Here is a 19,268-nt window from a genome sequence, read left to right as displayed (position 1 = left end):
AAGGCATTGCCATGGTCAATACCATCTTTTGATCATGGGCAGACTCCATGGTGCAAGCTGCCAAAGTAACCTCAACTCCCCTCCATCTCCAGCTGAAGAGAGAACCAAACTACATGGGAGGAGACTGCCAGAGGCCAGGAAAGAACCCCCATAAGGGATTAGAGGAGAAAACCCCTGGGGCTCATACATGGTCAGCAGTACTTTCTGTTCTCCCCAGCTGGCATAAGAAAATACTAAAATACAACCTTGTAGTTCACCAATCATCACTCAGAATACTGACAAATGTTTTCCTCAGTGAACTCAGAGGAACCTTCAAAGCAAAAACCAAAAGGATCAAATGGCTTGCAAACTAATAGCCAAGGAGAATAAGACACACAAAACTACAAAGCGATTTTTTGCATCACCCATAAAGGTAAAATTGACAATGTTTACCTCCACAACACAAGGAAGCAAAAGCAGTGGTCTCTGTAATGAGGAAAAGTAGTCATCCAAAGAAAGTGACCCAGCAGTACCATAGGACATGGAATTGGTAGAGAAGTTAAGGGTGATATAACTGCATAGCCCATATGCAAGTAGCTGGAGGAAAGATTAAAGGTGTTGACTAAAGCCATGCCTCTGGGTCCAAATCCATACCCATGTCCATGTGACCACTCTTGACCATGGCCCACCTGACCCTCCCATATCTACCCCAGCCTAACTGATGTGCAGGGTCACACAATGCCACACCCTGGGACTGTTGCCGAACCCCACAGGGGGCCCCCAGGTGCAGGGTGCTGGCCACCTGGCACAGCCCTCTATTCTGTCTGATGGTCTAGACCTGGCTTTGCTGAGGATCCTCCATTTATCCATTCTCACTGGCAGATGTCTCTGAGCAGGGGCATGAGGCTGGCAGAGGGCCAGGTCACCCTGAGGGCGCCCCTCTTGCTCTTTGCACTCTGGGCAGTGCTGGCTCCTGTGCAGGGTTCTCAAGGGCATCCCTCATGGCACTACGTCTCCTCTGAGGTGGTAATTCCCAAGAAGGAGCCGCACCACAGCAAAGGCATTCAGATGCCTGGCTGTCTGTCCTATAGCCTGCGTTTTGGGGCAAGAGACATGTTATGTACATGCGGCACAAGAAACTCTTTTGGTCCAGACTCTGCTGATGATGACTCAGGATGCTCAGGGAGCCTTGCAGGTGGACTACCCCTTCATGCCTCCAGACTGTTACTACCTCAGCTACCTGGAGGAGATTCCTTTTTCCATGGTCACAAGTGACACAGGCTATGGCAGCCTTGAAGATGTCATGAAGTTGGATTAACTTGCCTATGAAATGAGACCCCTCGGTGATTTCCAATCATTTGAACAATTTGTTTCTCAGATAGTCGCAGACATCTGTGCAATGGGACCTACTTATAACCGGGGATATAAGGAGGACAGGGGACCCCCTGTTCCTCAAGGAAATGCCAGTGCAGCCCCAAGGATCTCTAGTAAGTTCTGTTCATCCCATCACAGAATTTTCAAAGGACTTGCTTTCAGTTTCAAAACAATGTATAGTGTGTTAACCACGTGGAAAAAAGTGCCCAATTCCTAGTAAGGCTAGTTAGCTTAATTGAGTCAATATTTCATGCTATTGATGTAAGTTATTGGTTTCATGGTCATTTAGAGTGAGAGACATCAAGCTCACACAGGCAATTATGTGTTGCATCAGAGCCCCTTTTTTTCCTCTTCAATAGTATGAGTGAAAGTATTTTCGATTTCTTAAAACACATTCACCCTTAATGTGATTTGAGATGGGCCCCATGAGGTTCATGGCAGTCCAGTTGTATATTCTATATGCCATCCACCAATGGCTTATATGCCATCATTCTGGGTTATTTAGGCAGACATTATTTACTCTTTTCTGTCATACCAACGCATCAGATGGCAAGAAATTGTGGCTTGTGCATTGACACTGATGAATGCGCTTGCCAAAAAAGGTCCAGCTGCCTTAGGACCCAACTAACTGGTATAATGGAAGCTTTCAGTAACTGTTCCTTCATTCATATGCAGCACATAATGAATTGTGGAACAGGCAAGTGCATGTTCAACACTGAACTGGTGCATTTAAATAAAAGCCTGACCCACTATCACTATGGAAACTACATAGTGGATCCAGGAAAGCAGTGTGACTGCGGCTCATTCAACCAGTGCTACAGCAATCTAGGCTGTATGCGTGATTGTATCTGAACCCCTGGGGGCAAATGGAATACAGGCAGATGCTATACAGACTGCACCAACTCCGCTGCTAGGACACTCTGCAGACCACTCCAAAATATACGTGATCTTCCAGAGTTCTGCCATGGGGTGTCCTTGGCGTACCCTGTGACTTCCATATGCAAGATGGAACCGGGTGCACTGAAGAGGGCTGCTGCTATCATGGAAACTGCACTGACCGCACTATTCACTGCCAAGAAAGCTTTGGCAGAAATTCTGGGAAAGGTGAAGATGTCTGCTATACCATAAATCACGAAGGCAGCCGACATGGACACCGCAGAACACCCTGGGGAAGTCAACGCTGAACCTGTTCCCATACAGGCGTGCCGTGTGGAAGGCTGCAGTGTAGGAATGTCACACATCTCCCTCAGCTGCAAGAACATGTTGGATTCCATCTGTCTGAGATCCAGGGTTCTCATGTTTGGGGCTGGATTCACATCGTAGCACAGGAACAACCCAGATTCCTCATGTGAGAACTGTTACTTCCTGTGCTTCTGGATAGTTCTGTCGGGATACCTACTGCACTGGCAGTGGGGCTCAGCTGAATTATGACTGTATCCCAGAGAAATGCAGTCACAGAGGGATGTGCAACCATAACAGGAACTGCCACTGCCACACAGCCTGGGATCCTCCATGGTGCACGGACAAGGCACTGGCGGGAGCACAGACTGTGGACCCCTCCCAGAAGAATTCAGCCAGTCAGGCAAAGTCATGAATCCATGGTATATCTCAGAGTGGGTTTTGGTCACATTTATGCCATAATAGCTGCATTCCTCTTTGTTGTTTCTGGAAATGTCAGAACTATAAACACAGAGAAAGTTAAGGAAGAGATTTTTGGAGAAGACAATCCATAATTTAGCCTCCAGACCCCTGAACAGCTATAGACAATGCATCTGGTGCATCTGTAAAAATACAGTATTGAGGCGGCACAGTTGACATCCACGTTTCCAAGGGTCTGCGGGAGACACAGGGGTCCTCAGGCACATCACAGCTCTGACACCAGTTCTCTCATGGGTCACCGACCAGCACTCTGAAATAAAACTTGAAAACTGCATGCTTCTGGCTTTTATGTAGTTTTTAAGCCTGTAAGAGCCCAAACTGAGCCTTAGTTTCTGGGAAGAGGACCTGAGTCAGAGCTGTGTCTTGAGCAGAAGTGTCTGGTTCCAGAATTAAGAGAAGTTGACACAAGCTCCTTTATTGGCAACTTCATGAGTTTTCTCCAAAACTACGCTGTTGTGGACTGAAAAGTTTCTCATTCTCCAGGTAATCTGTCTTCCCCCAGTCCCATGTGGGCTCAGGATAATGGAGGGCTACCACCCACCCATACTGCCTGTCCACACGGGCGTGTCTGCGGGCTGTGAGGGAAGGGGACTGGCATTAGGTTCCACTAGCGCAAGCTATGCCTCTCTGGAGAGCAAATTTCCAAATGTGGGAGACTGAGACCATGAGGCTGAAAGGAGCACCCATACATCAATCAGAAAGGTAGGCACTAGTGTCTATGGATGACTGGTATGTATCTTTATTTTGTAATGTTTATTTATTTTTGAGACAGAGAACATGCGAGGCCCAGAGAGAAAGGGAGAGATAGGAAACTGATTGGTGTGCAAAGGAAAGGGTTTGGATAGACCTGAGAAGGATACATTTCTTTGACCTGTGTTTACTCGGTTGTCCTGTAACTTGATTATGTTCATCTAAACTCATAGAATCTTATAATAAACATGGTCATTTACCATATTTAAGTTACTTCTGTAAATATCTCATTACTTTGATTATTAGATAAAATTTTATAAAATTATTTCTATAAATACTTATGTCTTCACACTCTGTATTGTGTTCCTTCTTAGCTTGGTGGTTGTCTGATGACCATATAGAGTAGATAGATAGGATGGACCAGTTGTGTAGGGGGGACAGATTTAGTTCAGTTCATGAAAGTGACAGTTTCTAATGCAAGACTGTGGGGTCAAGGGGCTGAGATGGGGTGCAAAATAATAACATCATGGGAATGAACTCAAGGCTATTGTGGAGAGAGTCTGTCATGTTTTACCTACACAGTTCTTTCCTCAATGCGAATTATTATTAGGAGACCTGCCAACCTAATAAACTGTTGTTAAATCCACAGGAAATGAATGGAAGTGTCCAGAAGGAGGTTGGCAGGTGGTGGATGCAGGGATGGAGCCTGGTGGGCAGAAGCCTGGTGGTTGAGCAAGGGCCTGGAAGGAGCTGTAAATGTTAGGCCAGAGGGACGATGGTCCAGATCCAGGACAGAGCTCTTGTCCCTGCACACCCCAGAGCTCAGGACATCCTGGGAAGGGAGACCCTGGGAACAAATGGGAATGGAAGCCAAAGCCCCAGAGGGAGGAGGAATCTACAAGCAAGCATGTGCTACCCCATGTGGAAGCTGTATTCAGAAAAAATTGAAGTCATAATTATTTCTTTTGTATATCTCAAGTTGGTGTCAAATATTCTTTTCCGTATGAAATTATGGTCTTTTTAAAAATATTGCCAATAGTGGATAATTTCATTATAATATATTCATAATGATGTGAATCCTCTATAATGACTTTAATATAACATAAAATTATCTATCTATCATCTATCTACCCTCTATCATCCATCAGCTATCCTCTTATCTATTTACTATCTAGCATTCTGACCTCTATTTGAAGTCTATTCAGCTAACTCAGCATTTATCCTCTTGGCACATGCCTTCAGGACTATGAACACATTTTCTACAATTTCTTTAGGCTCCGGATATTTAGATTCCAATGATGTCCAGGTCAGCCAATCCATTTTCATTAATGTGGTTGTTTTAGTGCCATTAACTTCTTACCTCAGATACTGATGGTCTATGTCCATATCAGTGAAGAGTCCCCCACTTTTCTGTGACATCTGTGCCTCCTCCCTGAGTTAACAGCCCCTTGTGTTGGATGGGGATTTCTCAGGAGATGGAGACACCAGCCATGCATGGGAATCATATCTGCAGGTGACAGAAAGGTGTCCATGTCTTGGTGTCTGTGCACTTAAAGATGTCGGCACTGCTTCCAAGCTTTGCAGATGACTGAGGAAGCAAACCCCCTCAGCAGAGAACCATCAAGATCAGAAGTCTCCAGGTGTGCTCAAGCTCTGCAGGTAGTTGTCAGGTGAGGTTAATACATCAGTGTGGAAACTAAAAGAAATATGATCCTGGGAACAAGTGTCCTTTCCTTGTTATATTTACACCAGACTGGACATCAATATAGATTTTTTCCTATGCAGTTATGTGTGGAATGACTGTGAAAATGGAATGTACTTAAAGACTTGATTTGGAAAGTTTTCTGGAGAAAGTATGGATCCCTTCAAATATCTTTCGGACAGATAGAGTATAGTGAATTGTGGTCCACTCATTTGTTCACTATCTGATCAGAAAGGTGAGGCGATCACTTGACCTGCCTCCAACACAATTCATAGACCAAGTGTTGCCTTGACCGAGGACCAACAAGCCTGCAGATCCACAAAGAGATGCCCACAGGTGGACCTGGAAGGACCAGGGGAGCCTGACTCAATTTTTGTCCACTTATCAGGACATGCTCCCTCCCACACAGGCAAACTTCTCAAGATCTAGAGTAAACTCCAATCTCAGGGTGTGGGAGCCCACAGCTGTCTCCTCAGACAGGGATGAAGTCCCTGAGGAAGGCAGAACTGTATTCGAGAAACAGAAGAGACTGTAGGGCCTTCCTTGTGCCTGGTGAGAGGTCCCAAAGGTGAGGGTTTCAGATGTCAGATGTGGGATGATGGGAATGGTTGTGACTGCTGGTGACTGGCCCAGGCTGAGTCTCCTTGTCCCCAGGGGTCCTGTCCCAGGTGCAGCTGCAGGGGTTGTGCCCAACTGGTGAGTGCCTTGCACACTCTGCACCTCACTAGCAGCATCTTGGGGTTCTCCATCTCAACCAGTAATTTCTGGTGGAATTGGATCCACCGACCCCAGCAGAGTGGATGCAGTGGACGGTTCACATACTATCATATATTCTATATCACATACTAGGGTCCAGACCACAAGAGCCACATGTCCAAGAGTTAGGCAGTTTGTTAGGCAAGAGAAAGAGGGATGAAGCAGGTGCTGGCCACCCCTTGGAGGTTCCCCCAGGATTAACAGCCACACAATCAGAACCCCCTCTAAGGGTGAACAGGACAGAATAGGCCTAGCCACAGAGCTGGCTCAAACACCACAAAGGACTTCTGAGAGCTGAACATCGGCCCAAAAATTGTGATTTGCCCTGAGGTTACCTAAAAGTCACGAGGGGGCATTCAGGACAACAGGGGTAACTGAGATCTCCTGGGGTGCTCAGGTTACCAGGGGGAGCTGAGGACACCAGGGTCGCTCAGTTCTGCATGGAGCACTCAGACCTCCAGGGGGATGCTCAGGTGTCCTTGGGGCGTTGAGGTCACCAGTTGCCACTCAGTTCACCTGGGGGCACTCAGGTCATCAGGAACACACAGGACACCAGGAGCCACGTAGGGAACCTGGAGGTTCACAGGTCTCCAGGGGGCACCCAAGATCTCAGAATTCATATCCGGAACCAGTGATTCAGGGTCAGGTTTCCTGTGAAGCATCTTTCTCATCAGGCCCTGCAAACTTCAACCTGACCAGCAAACAGTACACACTGTTTCCTAAACCATTTACAAACACAGATGTCTTCTATCATTTAGAGTGAACAGTCATATAGTAGTGCCGACCTTGACAGAGACCAAGCTCGGGGATAAATTAACTCTCATATGAACAGACCTGTGCCTCACAAGTACACGGGCCACCATTTAAAATAGATGTAAGTGATTTTCAAAGAGAGGAGACTGACTCATTCAAGTGATCTAAACTTAATATATTTGAGCAGCTCCTCTCTCCTTTTATTTTCCTTAAGGTTTTCCTTTGATGGCCATGAAGAGAGAGCATGAGTAAAGACTCTTGTAGTTGTCGCAACCCCACAGCTTCTTCATCAACTCCACGACTTTCTCTCAAGGATTCTCAGTATATACACGTTCCTGTGAGAGAAAAGAGTAGTTTCTACCCTTCACTCCTTTTGTTCTCCATCTAGTTCAGGAAGCCTGAGACAACCAGTGGGCAGGCACACTGAGTCAAGTCTTACAAAACGGTCAGCCAGGGGTCCATTCTACTGAAGTAGTTAAGGAATCATCCACTGGATCCACCTGTCTCTGCACCTGCCTCTCCACAGAACATGAGGCCCAGACCTTCCTCACACTCAGCTGGACATGAAGTCAACTGTATGGGAGCAGATTAGGAACTCAGTTTAGTGGGTTATTTCACCGCACTTTTCCATAGTAGCTACACTATGTTGCACTCCCATCAAGTGAATTCTAGGATTGCCTGTTCTCCACATCCTCAGCAACACTTGAGATGTTCTCGTTGTGTTTGCCTTATTTTATAATAGCCTTGCTATCAGTTGTGAGGTGATATCTCAGTGGATCGGGGGTGGAATTCTCTGATGATTAGTGATGATGAACAGCAAGTCATATGCTGGATGGACATTTTTTCAACCTTAATAGCAAAATGGATATTTACATGTTTGACCCAAATTTCAATCAGGTGATGCGTTTATTATTATAATTGTGATTTTTGCTATTGATGTTAAGGAGTCCCTCCTGTATTTTGGATATTAACTCCTTTTCAATATTTTTAATGTAATGTCTCCCATTTCATAGACTGCCTTCTCACCCTGCTACTGTTTGATTTGCCCCCTTTCTAGTTTGATGCAGTCCCCCTTGTCTGCCATGGTTCTCTGTGATTTTGCTTTTGTATCAAATAAATCATTGTCAAGAGAATGTCATGATGGTTATCCTGTGTGTTTTCTTCGAAGGCATTTTGGGTCAGCTGTTCTGCTTAATCTTTAATCCATTTTGAGATTTTTTTGTGTTGACGTATATGTATGATGCAAGAGTATGGCCAAATGTCATTATTTTGCACGTGTATATCAACACCATTTTTTAATGTTTCTTTTATTTTTGAGGGAGAGAGACAGATCATGATCAGGGGAGGCACAGGGATAGAGGCAGACACAGAATCCAGGCTCTAAGCTGTCAGCACAGAGCCTGATGTGGGACTCAAACCCACAAATCATGACAACAATACGTGACTGGAAGTTGGATGCTTAGCTGACTGAGCCACCCAGGCGCCCCTAGTCAACACCATGTTTAAGAGACACAATCCTTTCCCCACTGTGCATTGTTGGAAACCTCATGGAGGATCTGCTGACGGCATCTGCACAATTCTACATCTTGGCTCCGTAATGAGCTCCACTGGTCTATATGCCTCATTTCATGCCAGCAGTACACTGTTGGAGCTAATGTATCTCTGCAATATATTTAGAAGGAAGAAGTGTTCTCCTTCTTCCAGGTTCTCTCCTCTTCATGATTTTTTTTTACTTCCATGTGTTTTGTGGTTACATATGAATTAGTATATTTTTCACATTCCTTTAAAAAAAAGGCATTGGTATTTTCATGGAGATAAAAAGATAAATATAAAATTAACATAAAAAGGTACAGCAGAGAAAAAAAGACTATCACAAATACAGAAAACAAATCAACTTCATTAAAATTTGAATTTGGAAAGATAAGTGAAATTTAAAAAACATAGGTAGCCTAGGGAAATAGGTAAGATTCAAACAAATGCGATCGGAACTGAAAAAGGAGACATAACTGAACTAAACTCATGAAAAGGATCATAAAGGAAAAACTTAGATATTTATAGGTCAACAATTAGATCACCAAGAACAAATTACACATTTTCTAGCATTATATGATCCACCAGTACTCTTTCGTGCAAAATACAGAAGAACAAAACAAAAATTAGTAAGAAGATATCCTTAATATAAACCTTCACCCTCCAAAAAAAACAAGGCTTTATTAAAATTCCACCATATTTAAAGAATAATTAATGCCAATACTTCTCAAACTATTACAAATTGCTGATGAAAAAGACCACTCCCTGATGCACTTTATGAGGACACTTTTACTCTCACAACAAAGCCAGAGAAACACACCACAAGAAGGGAAACTACAGGCCAGTGTCTCAGATACACATACATGCAAAATTCCTTGATTAAGTCCGAGCCTACTGAATTCAACAGCACACTGAAAGGATCACACATGATAATCCAGTGTGATGCATCCCTGAGATGCAAGTTTCCTTCAACATACACAAATGCAAAAATGTGATGCCCTCCATTAACAGAGGGAATGATTAAATCAAAGCCATCCTTAATTTATTCATAAAATCATTAGAGAAAGTTTTTTCATGAACAAAAAACACATGTTCATCATTTAAAAATAACTCAATTAAAAAGGAGAAGGAAATTACCTCCACATGATCATGGCCACTATGAAAGTCCACACCTGACAGCATATTGAACATAAAATACTAAAACCATTTCTGCCATATCAGGAGCCAGGAAATGATGCTCATCCCCAACATAAGTATTCCACATGACAACATGAAGAATAACTATGCTGCCTCAAACCATATCATCGTGTCACAATCCTTATTTGGATGAAAGTCACGGGAGAAACAGCCAGTCCAAGGACTCTCAGACCCTCCTTTGTCCCTTGACAGCAGGATATAAATCTCCCTTGGGAAACTCCCCTTCCCTGTACCAGGAGGGGAGAACCATCCTTAGCACCAGAATAAGGAACTCAGGGACAAGAAGGTTATGCAAACAAACCTAGTTATTTGTTGACTAATTAAATACCCCAAAACCACACCTTTGCCTTGACTCTTGCCAAATCCAATATTTCATTGTCTGAAAGTCACAAGTGCCACCTGCTTTGTTCATTCTCTGGGTGTCATATTATTAGCAAGCGCAGGCACTTGCAAAATTAAATTTATTCTTCCCTTTAGATCAGTCTTATGTCAATTGAATCCTTACACCGGGTGAAAACCCAGAAGACAAGAAGGGAAAGGCATTCTTCTCCTACAACTGGAAGAAGTACCCACAAACTTTGGCAATAAGAAGAAATAAAAGACATTTAAATCAGTAAGGAGGAAGGAAAATTATTTGATTGCAGATGACATGATCTTAAACATAACAAAACCCTAGAGATACCAGAAAAAATATTAGAACCAGTTTTTTAAAATGAGGAAAAGTGCAGGATGCACAATGAGCACAATGAACAAAGAAAATAAATAAAAATAAACCACCTATGATTCTACACACCAGCATGGAAATATACGCAAAACAAATAACAAAATTATACAACTGAAAAATGGCACAGAATAAAGTACTTGGGATTAAACTTCATAAATTATGTAAAATAATTGTAGAGCGAAAATGACCTTTGTTGATGAAAGACATGTAAAAATGCACGAGTTCCGCAAACATACCTGTGCTCACTGATTAGAATTATTTTGTCACAGCACCATCCACACAAACTAATTTAGAAGTGCATCCCTAAACCTGCCATTCACTTTGAAAGAATCAAATCGAAGTCTGCAGTGTGATATATATGTGAGAGGACATGCAAATAGGGCCCTCTCTGTGCTGATAAAACCAGCCCAGACTGACCCTGCAGCTGGGAGAGGAGCCCCAGCTCCAGGGGTCCCAGGTGTTCCCATTCTGTGATCAGCACAGAACACACACACCTCACCATGGAGTTTGTGCTGGGCTGGGTTTTCCTGGTTGCTCTTTTAAAAGGTAATTCACGGTGAATGGGAGACACTGAGTATGTGAGCGGACATGACTGAGAAAGAGTGGATGTGTGACAGTTTCCTGACCAACATGTCTTGCGTCTGCAGGTGTCCAGTGTGACGTGCAGCTGGTGGAGTCTGGGGGAGACCTGGTGAAGCCTGGGGGGTCCCTGAGACTCACCGTTGTAGCTTCTGGATTCACCTTCAGTAGCAACAGCAAGGACTGAGTCTGCCAGGCTCCAGGGAAGGGGCTGCAGTGGGTCTGACGGATTGATACTGATGGAGGCGGCACATACTACGCAGATTCCGTGAAGGGCCAATTCACCATCTCCAGAGACAACGCCAAGAACACGCTGTATCTGCAGATGAACAACCTGTGGGCCAAGGACAAGGCCACCTATTATTGTGCAAGAGACTGGGTGAGGGGACATCACTGGGAGCCCACACGCAAACCTCCCTGCAGGAGGGGATCAGCACCACCAGGGGGCGCACACTATGCACAATTCTGCTTTGTGTTGCCAGGAGCAGGTGAAGATGGAGGTTACAGGCAGGTTTCCTGTCAGGGTCTGAGGCTTCCTGTCCACACAGCAGCTTCCCCAGGGAGCCTCTCTGGACACGGGATTCTGTGCGTACCTATTAACTCGCTGAATTAGATACCTGTTGTCATAGGAAAACTGCACTAACATGCACAAAAGACACAGATGTTTCCATTGCTTACTCGTGTCCCTCAACATGAGTGAATTACAGATTTCCTGAGGCACAACAGCTGAACCATTAGAGGAGTCCCAAATGCACTCCCTGTGCAGCCAGGACCACAGGATCCCACAGCTCCCCATTAACTTCACCCAGCCCTTGTCCCAATCAAACAACGTGAGACTTCCCTCCTGGCACTTGCTACTCAGGACGTTACATGAGCTACAGCTTTATTCAATTCCTCTAAACAAGAGATAAATCATCTCCATGTATTAGTCTGGATTCTCCTGAGGAACAGAACCCAAAGCACATTGGTTTCCATGACTAAAGAGGTTGGGAAGTCCCATGATCTACTGTCACAAGCTGGAGACCCAGGAAAACCAGTGGTGTAATATGTCTGATTCTGAACTAGGGTCTAGTCTCAGAACGTAGAGATCTGATGATATAACTCTCATAACAAGGGCCAGAGGGGACCACTGTTCCAGTTCAAACAAGCACATGGGAAGTAAAAATGAGGGAATTCTTCCTCCCTCTGCATCAGATTCTATTCACAACCTTAATGGAATGGGTGATGCCCAGACAGAAACCACGGAAGGAAATGCCAGTCTCTTCTGGAAACACATCACAGACATCCACAGAAACAGTGGTGAATCTGGGAACCCATGACTCAGTCAAGATAACCCATAAAGTTAATCATAACAAGACAACTTCCCGTAAATGTGGAGCTCAAAGACTGAAGACTTGAATTTAAATTAAAAATAAAACAAGAAAATTAAATACATACATATATGAACTATTGGCACTACCTCAAAATAGCACGCTTCTGCACAGTGAGGGAAAAAATCAACAAAAGTAAAAGGCAACCTATGGAATGGAAGAAGATATTTGTAAATGACATATCCTCAGGGTTAGTATTCAAACTATGTAAATGTTTTTAAATTATTTTCACATTATCAGTAGAGAGTGTGTCCATGCAGTTCAGCATACTGTCATGTGAGAAGCAAAATTCGTGTCTTCCACTTGTGTTTTGTGTTAGGATCTCACTGAACATGAGACCAACACTCTTCACAAAATTTGAACCGTACGGTACAGTACTGTTAATGACAGGGGTAATGTTGTGGAGACCCCTCTAGAACCTAATCATCTTGCATAACAGAAAATCATAGCCCTTGAGATCTACTCCTCATTGCCCCACCCTGCCAGCCCCAGACAACTGCCATTCCACTCTCCATTTTATTGTTATCAAATCCCAAATTCAGCTGAGTATTTCTGGAAAGGTCAATGTTCAAAGTTTTAGTTTTGATGGGAAAAGAAGTTGAGCTTTATTTAGGAGGCCAGCCACCCGGAGAAAAGGCAGACTCTTCTCCAAAAGCCAACTCTGAGGGTTTCTGCCCAACCCAAGGGATTTTAAAGGACTAGACGGTACTTAAACAAAGGAGTTCCATGGTGGATACCATTTTCGATCATGTGCAGCCTCCATGGTGCAAGCTGCCAAAGTAACCTCAACTCCCCTGCATCTATCTCCACCTGAGGAGAGAAACTCACAGGCATGGGAGAAGACTGCCAGAGGCCAGGAAAGAACCACAATAAGGGATTAGAGGGGAAATCCCCTGGGGCTCACACATGTTCAGCAGTACTTTCTGTTCTCACAAGATGGCATAAGAAAATACTAAAATACAACCTTGTACTTAACCAATCATGACACAGAATACTGGGAAATGTTTCCTCAGTAAACTCAGAGGAAGCTTCAAAGCAACAACCAAAAGGATCAAATGGCTTGCAAACTAATAGCCAACCAGAATAAGACATGTAACATTACAAAGCGATGTTTTTCAATACGTACAAAGGTAAAATTGACAGTCTACCTCCATATCCCATGGAAGTAGGAAGCATTGGTCTCCATAATGAGGAAAAGCAGTCATCCAGAGAAAGTGACCCAGCAGTACCACAGGACATGGAATTGGTAGGGAAGTTCAGTGTGTTATAATTGCATATCCCGTATCCAAGTAGAAGGAGAAAAGATGGAATGTGTTGAATAGAGCCGTGTTTCTGGGTCCAAGTCCCTACCCATGTCCATGTGAGCACTGTTGACCATGGCCCACCTGACTCTCCCACATCCACCCCAGGTGAACTGATGAGCAGGGTCACCCAATGCCACACCCTGTGACTGTTACCTAACCCCACAGGTGGCCCCGAGGTGTAGGGTGCTGGCCACCTGGTACAGCCCTCTGTTCTGTCTGATGGTCTAGACCTGGCTTTGCTGACGATCCTCCATTTATCCATTCTCACTGGCAGATGTCCCTGAGCAGGGGCATGAGGCTGGCAGAGGACCAGGTCACCCTGAGGGCACCCCTCTTGCTGTTTGCGCTCTGGGCATTGCTGGCTCCTGTCCAAGGTTCTCAAGGTCGTCCCTCATGGCGCTACATCTCTTCTGAGGTGGTAATTCCCAAGAAGGAGTTGCACCACGGCAAGGGCGTTCAGATGCCTGGCTGGCTGTCCTATAGCCTGCATTTCGGGGGCAAGAGCCATGTTATCCACATGAGGCACAAGAAACTCTTTTGGTCCAGACAGTTGCTGATGATGACTCAGGATGATCAGGGAGCCTTGCAGATGGACTACCCCTTCATCCCTCCAGACTGTTACTACCTCGGCTACCTGGAGGAGATTCCTCTTTCCATGGTCACCATGGACACGTGCTATGGGGGCCTTGAAGGTATCATGAAGTTGGATGACCTTGCCTATGAAATCAGACCCCTCAGCCATTCCCAACGGTTTGAACACGTTGTTTCTCAGATAGTGGCAGACACCAATGCAACGGGACCTACTTATAACCTGGGATATAAGGAGCTTAGGAACCCCCTGTTCTCTCAAGCAAATATCAGTGCAGCCCCCAGGATCTCTAGTAAGTTGTATTCATCCCATCATGGGATTTTGAAAGGACTTGTTCTCGGTTCCAAAACAATGTATAGTGTGTTCAACAACGTGTCAAAATGTGCCCGATTCCTCATAAGGCTTGTTAGTTTGACTGACTCAATGCTTCAAGGGATTGATGTAAGGCACTATATTTCCTCCATGGTCATTTATAATCTGGAAGATCCAGTTGTCTTGAACAATTTTCGGGTGCCAGGGAGTCCGATTCATATCTACTTTCAGAGACACTTGTTTGTTGCTTTTAAACCACATACAGCTTTACTTATGAACAAAGATGCACCACATGAACTTCAGTTTCAGCCAGCCCCATACGCGGTATGCGGATCAAAATCCATCATCTCGCTTGCTTCTCTAGGCAGACATTTTTTATTGTTGTCTGTGTTAGTAGCCCAAAAAATTGCATTATCTATTGGTATTTTTTATGACAATCAGTTTTGTGCATGCCAGAAGAGGTCTACCTGCATTATGAATCAATACCCTATTATGACAGATTCTTTCAGTAACTGTTCCTTCATTCATATGCAGCATGTAGTGGTGAATAATTTTTGTGAGTGCATATTTGACTCAGGACTTTCCTATTTCAATAAAAGCCTGACTCACGATCGTTGTGGAAACTATGTAGTGGAGCCAGGTGAGCAGTGTGACTGTGGCTCCTTCAAGCAGTGCTACAACAATCCCTGCTGTACGACTGATTGCATTCTAACCCCTGGCAGCAAATGTAATACAGGCAGATGCTGTACAAACTGCACCTATTCCGATGCTGGGACACTCTGCAGGCCAATCCAAAATATATGTGATCTTCCAGAATACTGCCGTGGGGTGTCCGTGGAGTGCCCTGATGACTTCTATATGCAAGATGGAACCCCGTGCACTGAAGAGGGCTACTGCTATCATGGAAACTGCACTGACCGCACTATGCACTGCCAAGAAATCTTTGGCAGAAATGCTGTGAAGGGTGAAAATGTCTGCTATACCATAAATCAAAAAGGCAGCCGATATGGACACTGTAGAAGAGACCCAGGGGTATTCAAATCTAAACCCTGTGCCCCCACAGACATGCAGTGTGGAAGGCTGCAGTGTAGTAACGTCACGCATCTCCCTCAGCTGCAAGAGCATGTTGGATTTCATCAGTCTGAGATCTCAGGGTTCTGGTGTTTTGGGCTGGATTCGCATCGTAGCACAGGATCAACGGATATTGGTCATGTGAGAACTGGTACCCCCTGTGCTCCTGGAAAGTTCTGTCAGGATACCTACTGCAATGGCAGTGTGGCTCAGCTGAACTATGACTGTATCCCGGAGAAATGCAGTCACAGAGGGATATGCAACAATAACAGGAACTGCCATTGCCACGTAGGCTGGGATCCTCCACGGTGCACTGAACGAGGCACTGGTGGGAGCACAGACAGTGGACCCCCTCCAAGAAGAATGCGGTCAGTCAGGCAAAGTCGTGAATCCGTGGTGTATCTCAGAGTGATCTTTGCTAGAATCTATGTCTTAATTGCTGCATTCCTCTTTGGTGTTGCCGGAAACGTCAGAACTATCAACAGACAGAAGGTTACGGAAGAGACTGTTGATCAAGACAATGCATAATTCAGCCTCCAGACCCCTAAACAACTATAGACAATCCACGTGGCTCATCTGTGAAAATACAGTAATGAGGCGGCACAGCTAACATCCACGTTTCTGGGGGTCTGCGGGAGACACAGGGGTCCACAGGCACATCATGGACCTGACACCAGGTCTCTGATGCGTCACTGAGCAGAACTCTGAAATAAAACTTGAAAACTGCATGCTTGTGGCCTCTATGTATTTGTGTAAGCCTGTAAGAGCCCAAACGGTGCCTAAGACTCTGTGCAGAAGACCTGAGTCAGCAGCTGTGTCTTGGGCTGAGGTTTCTGGTTCCAGAAATAAGAGAAGTTGCCACAAGCTCCTTGAGGGGCAAATTCATGAATTTTCTCCAAAACTGTGCTCTTGCACACTGAGCTTTGTCTCATTCTTCAGGTAATCTCTCATTTCCTGGTCCCAATATGGGTTCAGGGTGATGGAGGGCTACCACCCACCCATACTGCCTGTCCCACACTGGGGTGTCTGTAGGCTGTCAGGGAAAGGGACATGGATTCGATCCCAGCCAGCGCAAGCTGTGCCTCCCTGGAGAGCAAATTTCCGAATGTGGGAGACTGAGACTATGAGGCTGAAAGTAGCCCCCAGTGAAATGAATCAGAAAGGTAGGCACAAGTGCCTATGGATGTCTCTGGCATTCTGAGGGAGCCCGATGAATATGAACCCCTTTTCTCCTTCTTTTCTCTATTTTTCAGTGAGTTCATCCTTAGATGAGGGTCTGCCTAGGATTTCCACTTTGGTTCTCCCAAGAACCTCCTAGAAGTCCTGCAGAGTTGAGCCTGTGGAAATTTAGGGACCCTTTTTCTAAACACTTTTTACTATTTTTACAGTTGTCTAGCATACATTTCAAATCATAATAGTGATATTAAAGTCTGTTTATTTTCTTCTGAATTGAAAATATACAACTTTTTAATAGTAATTGATTAGGAAATTTTCAGAACTAAACAGTAACTGTTTCAGAAATTACTTTGGAATAAGAATGTATCCCATAATTCACCAATAGATGTAAAACACATGAAGCACATAACAGGATTTTCACTTCAGTTCATACCTAGAATCCTTGTTGGTGCAGATAGTCTTGTAAGTTGTACCAATGTGTCCCCATGCATGCACTTTGTCTCAAAGACACATGGTTACACAAAGTATTAGACTGCCATGTGTACACATATTCTCCACGTTCCAGGGCAACCAGGTAATCATACTTTCCCAGCACCTCCTGAAATTCCCGTGCAGCCACACTGCATGTTCCCAGCAAGAATGCGTCCAGGAATGTTTGGGAAGGAGGGCCAAACAGGTGCCCCAGCCACCTGCTCAGTAAACTACAGAAGGATGCTAAGTGAACTGTGGAGTAACATCAGCCCTTCTGCCTGTTTGGACACACGTGTTACAGATGCAGACCTATTCAGTTAACACCATACATGTGCTGGAAACGTGAGTTTACCTTCAGGATAAAGTAAGAATGGGTCCTGTGGAGGATCTAGCACCCACAGGCCACACCCACTAATTGATGGGAGTATACACACCAGCATACAGCGATGTGGGCTTCAAGTATAGTGCTGGGTCTGAGCTGACAAGCAGAATGTGGCTGAACCTAGAGCCTAGAAAGGTGAAGGGGAGGAAGAAATTCTCCACCAAATGTTCTTGTGGACCAAGAACTAAGGTCACAGGACCTGGATTAACAGGGGAAAGAAACCAAAGTTCATTGTGTGTGCACAGAGGTCCCCTTAGATACACATTAACTAGATCAGAGAAGTGAGGGTCCCCTAAACCTACAATAATGAGCTAAGCAAAGTGAGTGCCCCCTAGAGTAATATTAACTAGATAAGTGAACTGTAGTGTGCCCCCTAGATTTACTAACTAGATAAAGTGAGTGCCCCCTCAGATATACACAAATCAGATAAGCTAAGCAGGTGCCCATTAGATTTATAGTGACTAAATAAGTAAAGTGTAGTGTGCCCCCTAGATTTACATTAACTAGATAAGCTAAGTGAGTGTCCCCTAAATTTACATTAACTGTATAAGCAAGGTGAGTGCCCTTAGAGTTATATTACTTAGGTAAGTGAAGTGTAGCTTGCCCCCTACATATACATTAACTCCATAAACTGAGTGCCCTCTAGATATACATTAACTAAATAAGCAAAGTGGAGTACCCCCTAGATACCCATTAACTAGACTGGCAAAGTGATGGCCCTCTAGATGTATGTTAACAAGAGAAGCAAAATGAGTGCCCCCTAGATGAATAACTAGATAAGTGAAGTTAGTGACCTCTAGATTTACATAACTAGATAAGCAAAGTTTAACCTGCCCCCTAGATTTATATTAACTACAAAAGTGAAGTGAGTGCCACCTACATATACATTAACTCCATAAGGGAAGGGAGTGCCCCCTATATATACATGAAGGAGGTAAGTGAGGTGAGTGCCCCTAGAATTATATTAACTAGGTAAGGAAGAGAGTGCCCATAGATGTACATATACTGGATAAGCAAAGTGAGGTTTACCTAGATTTACATTAACTATCTAGGCGAAGTGTAGCTTGCCCCCTAGATTTACATTCACTACATAACAAAGTGAATGTGTCCCCTAGATTGACATTAACTAGATATGGGAAGGGGAGCTTGCCCCCGAGATTTGCATTTACTAGATAAGCAAAGCGAGTGCCCCCTAAACATACATTAACTGGATAATTAAAGTGAGTTCCCCCTATGCTGACATTAACTAGATAAGCAAATTGAATGCGCCCTAGATATACATTAATTAGATAAGCAAAGTGTGCTTACCTAATGTGTCCCGTAGATTTTCATTAACAAGATAAGGAAATGAGTGCCCCCTAGATTTACATTAACTAGATAAGTGAAACGAGTGCCCCATAAACTCACATTAACTAGGTGAGTTGAATGAGTGCCCACTACATAAAAATTTACTGGATAAGTGAATGATCCCTAGATTTACATTAACTACATAAGGGAACTGAGTGCCCCCTAGATTTACATTAACTAGATAATCACAGTGAGTTCCCCTACATTTATTTCGACTAAATCAGTGCAGTGCCCCCTAGATTTATATTAACTAGTTGCACCAGATCAATATTAACTAAATAAGTGAACTTTAGTGTTCCCACT

At 44.3% G+C, this 19,268-nt stretch overlaps 1 protein-coding gene and 2 pseudogenes across 1 annotated transcript; all 3 read left to right on the top strand.

Annotated features, from left to right (window-relative positions):
• The first annotated feature begins 861 nt into the window (after nt 1-861).
• On the top strand, nt 862-3,086 carry LOC128772873 (disintegrin and metalloproteinase domain-containing protein 21-like; annotated as a pseudogene).
• A 7,721-nt stretch (nt 3,087-10,807) lies between these two features.
• On the top strand, nt 10,808-13,799 carry LOC128772872 (immunoglobulin heavy variable 3-23-like; annotated as a pseudogene).
• Nucleotides 13,800-13,891: 92 nt separating this feature from the next.
• LOC128773095 (disintegrin and metalloproteinase domain-containing protein 21-like) lies at nt 13,892-16,200 on the top strand. The gene has a single exon (XM_053889938.1). The coding sequence runs from the start codon at nt 13,892-13,894 to the stop codon at nt 16,115-16,117; it is 2,226 nt and encodes a 741-aa protein (XP_053745913.1). The 3' UTR covers nt 16,118-16,200.
• The last annotated feature ends 3,068 nt before the right edge of the window (nt 16,201-19,268 follow it).

This window comes from Panthera pardus, unplaced genomic scaffold (genome assembly GCF_024362965.1).
Source record: "Panthera pardus isolate Hobbes unplaced genomic scaffold, ASM2436296v1 HiC_scaffold_24, whole genome shotgun sequence".
Taxonomy (NCBI): domain Eukaryota; kingdom Metazoa; phylum Chordata; class Mammalia; order Carnivora; family Felidae; genus Panthera; species Panthera pardus.
Note: the sequence above shows the minus strand (reverse complement) of the source record. Positions and strands in the feature narration are given on the sequence as shown.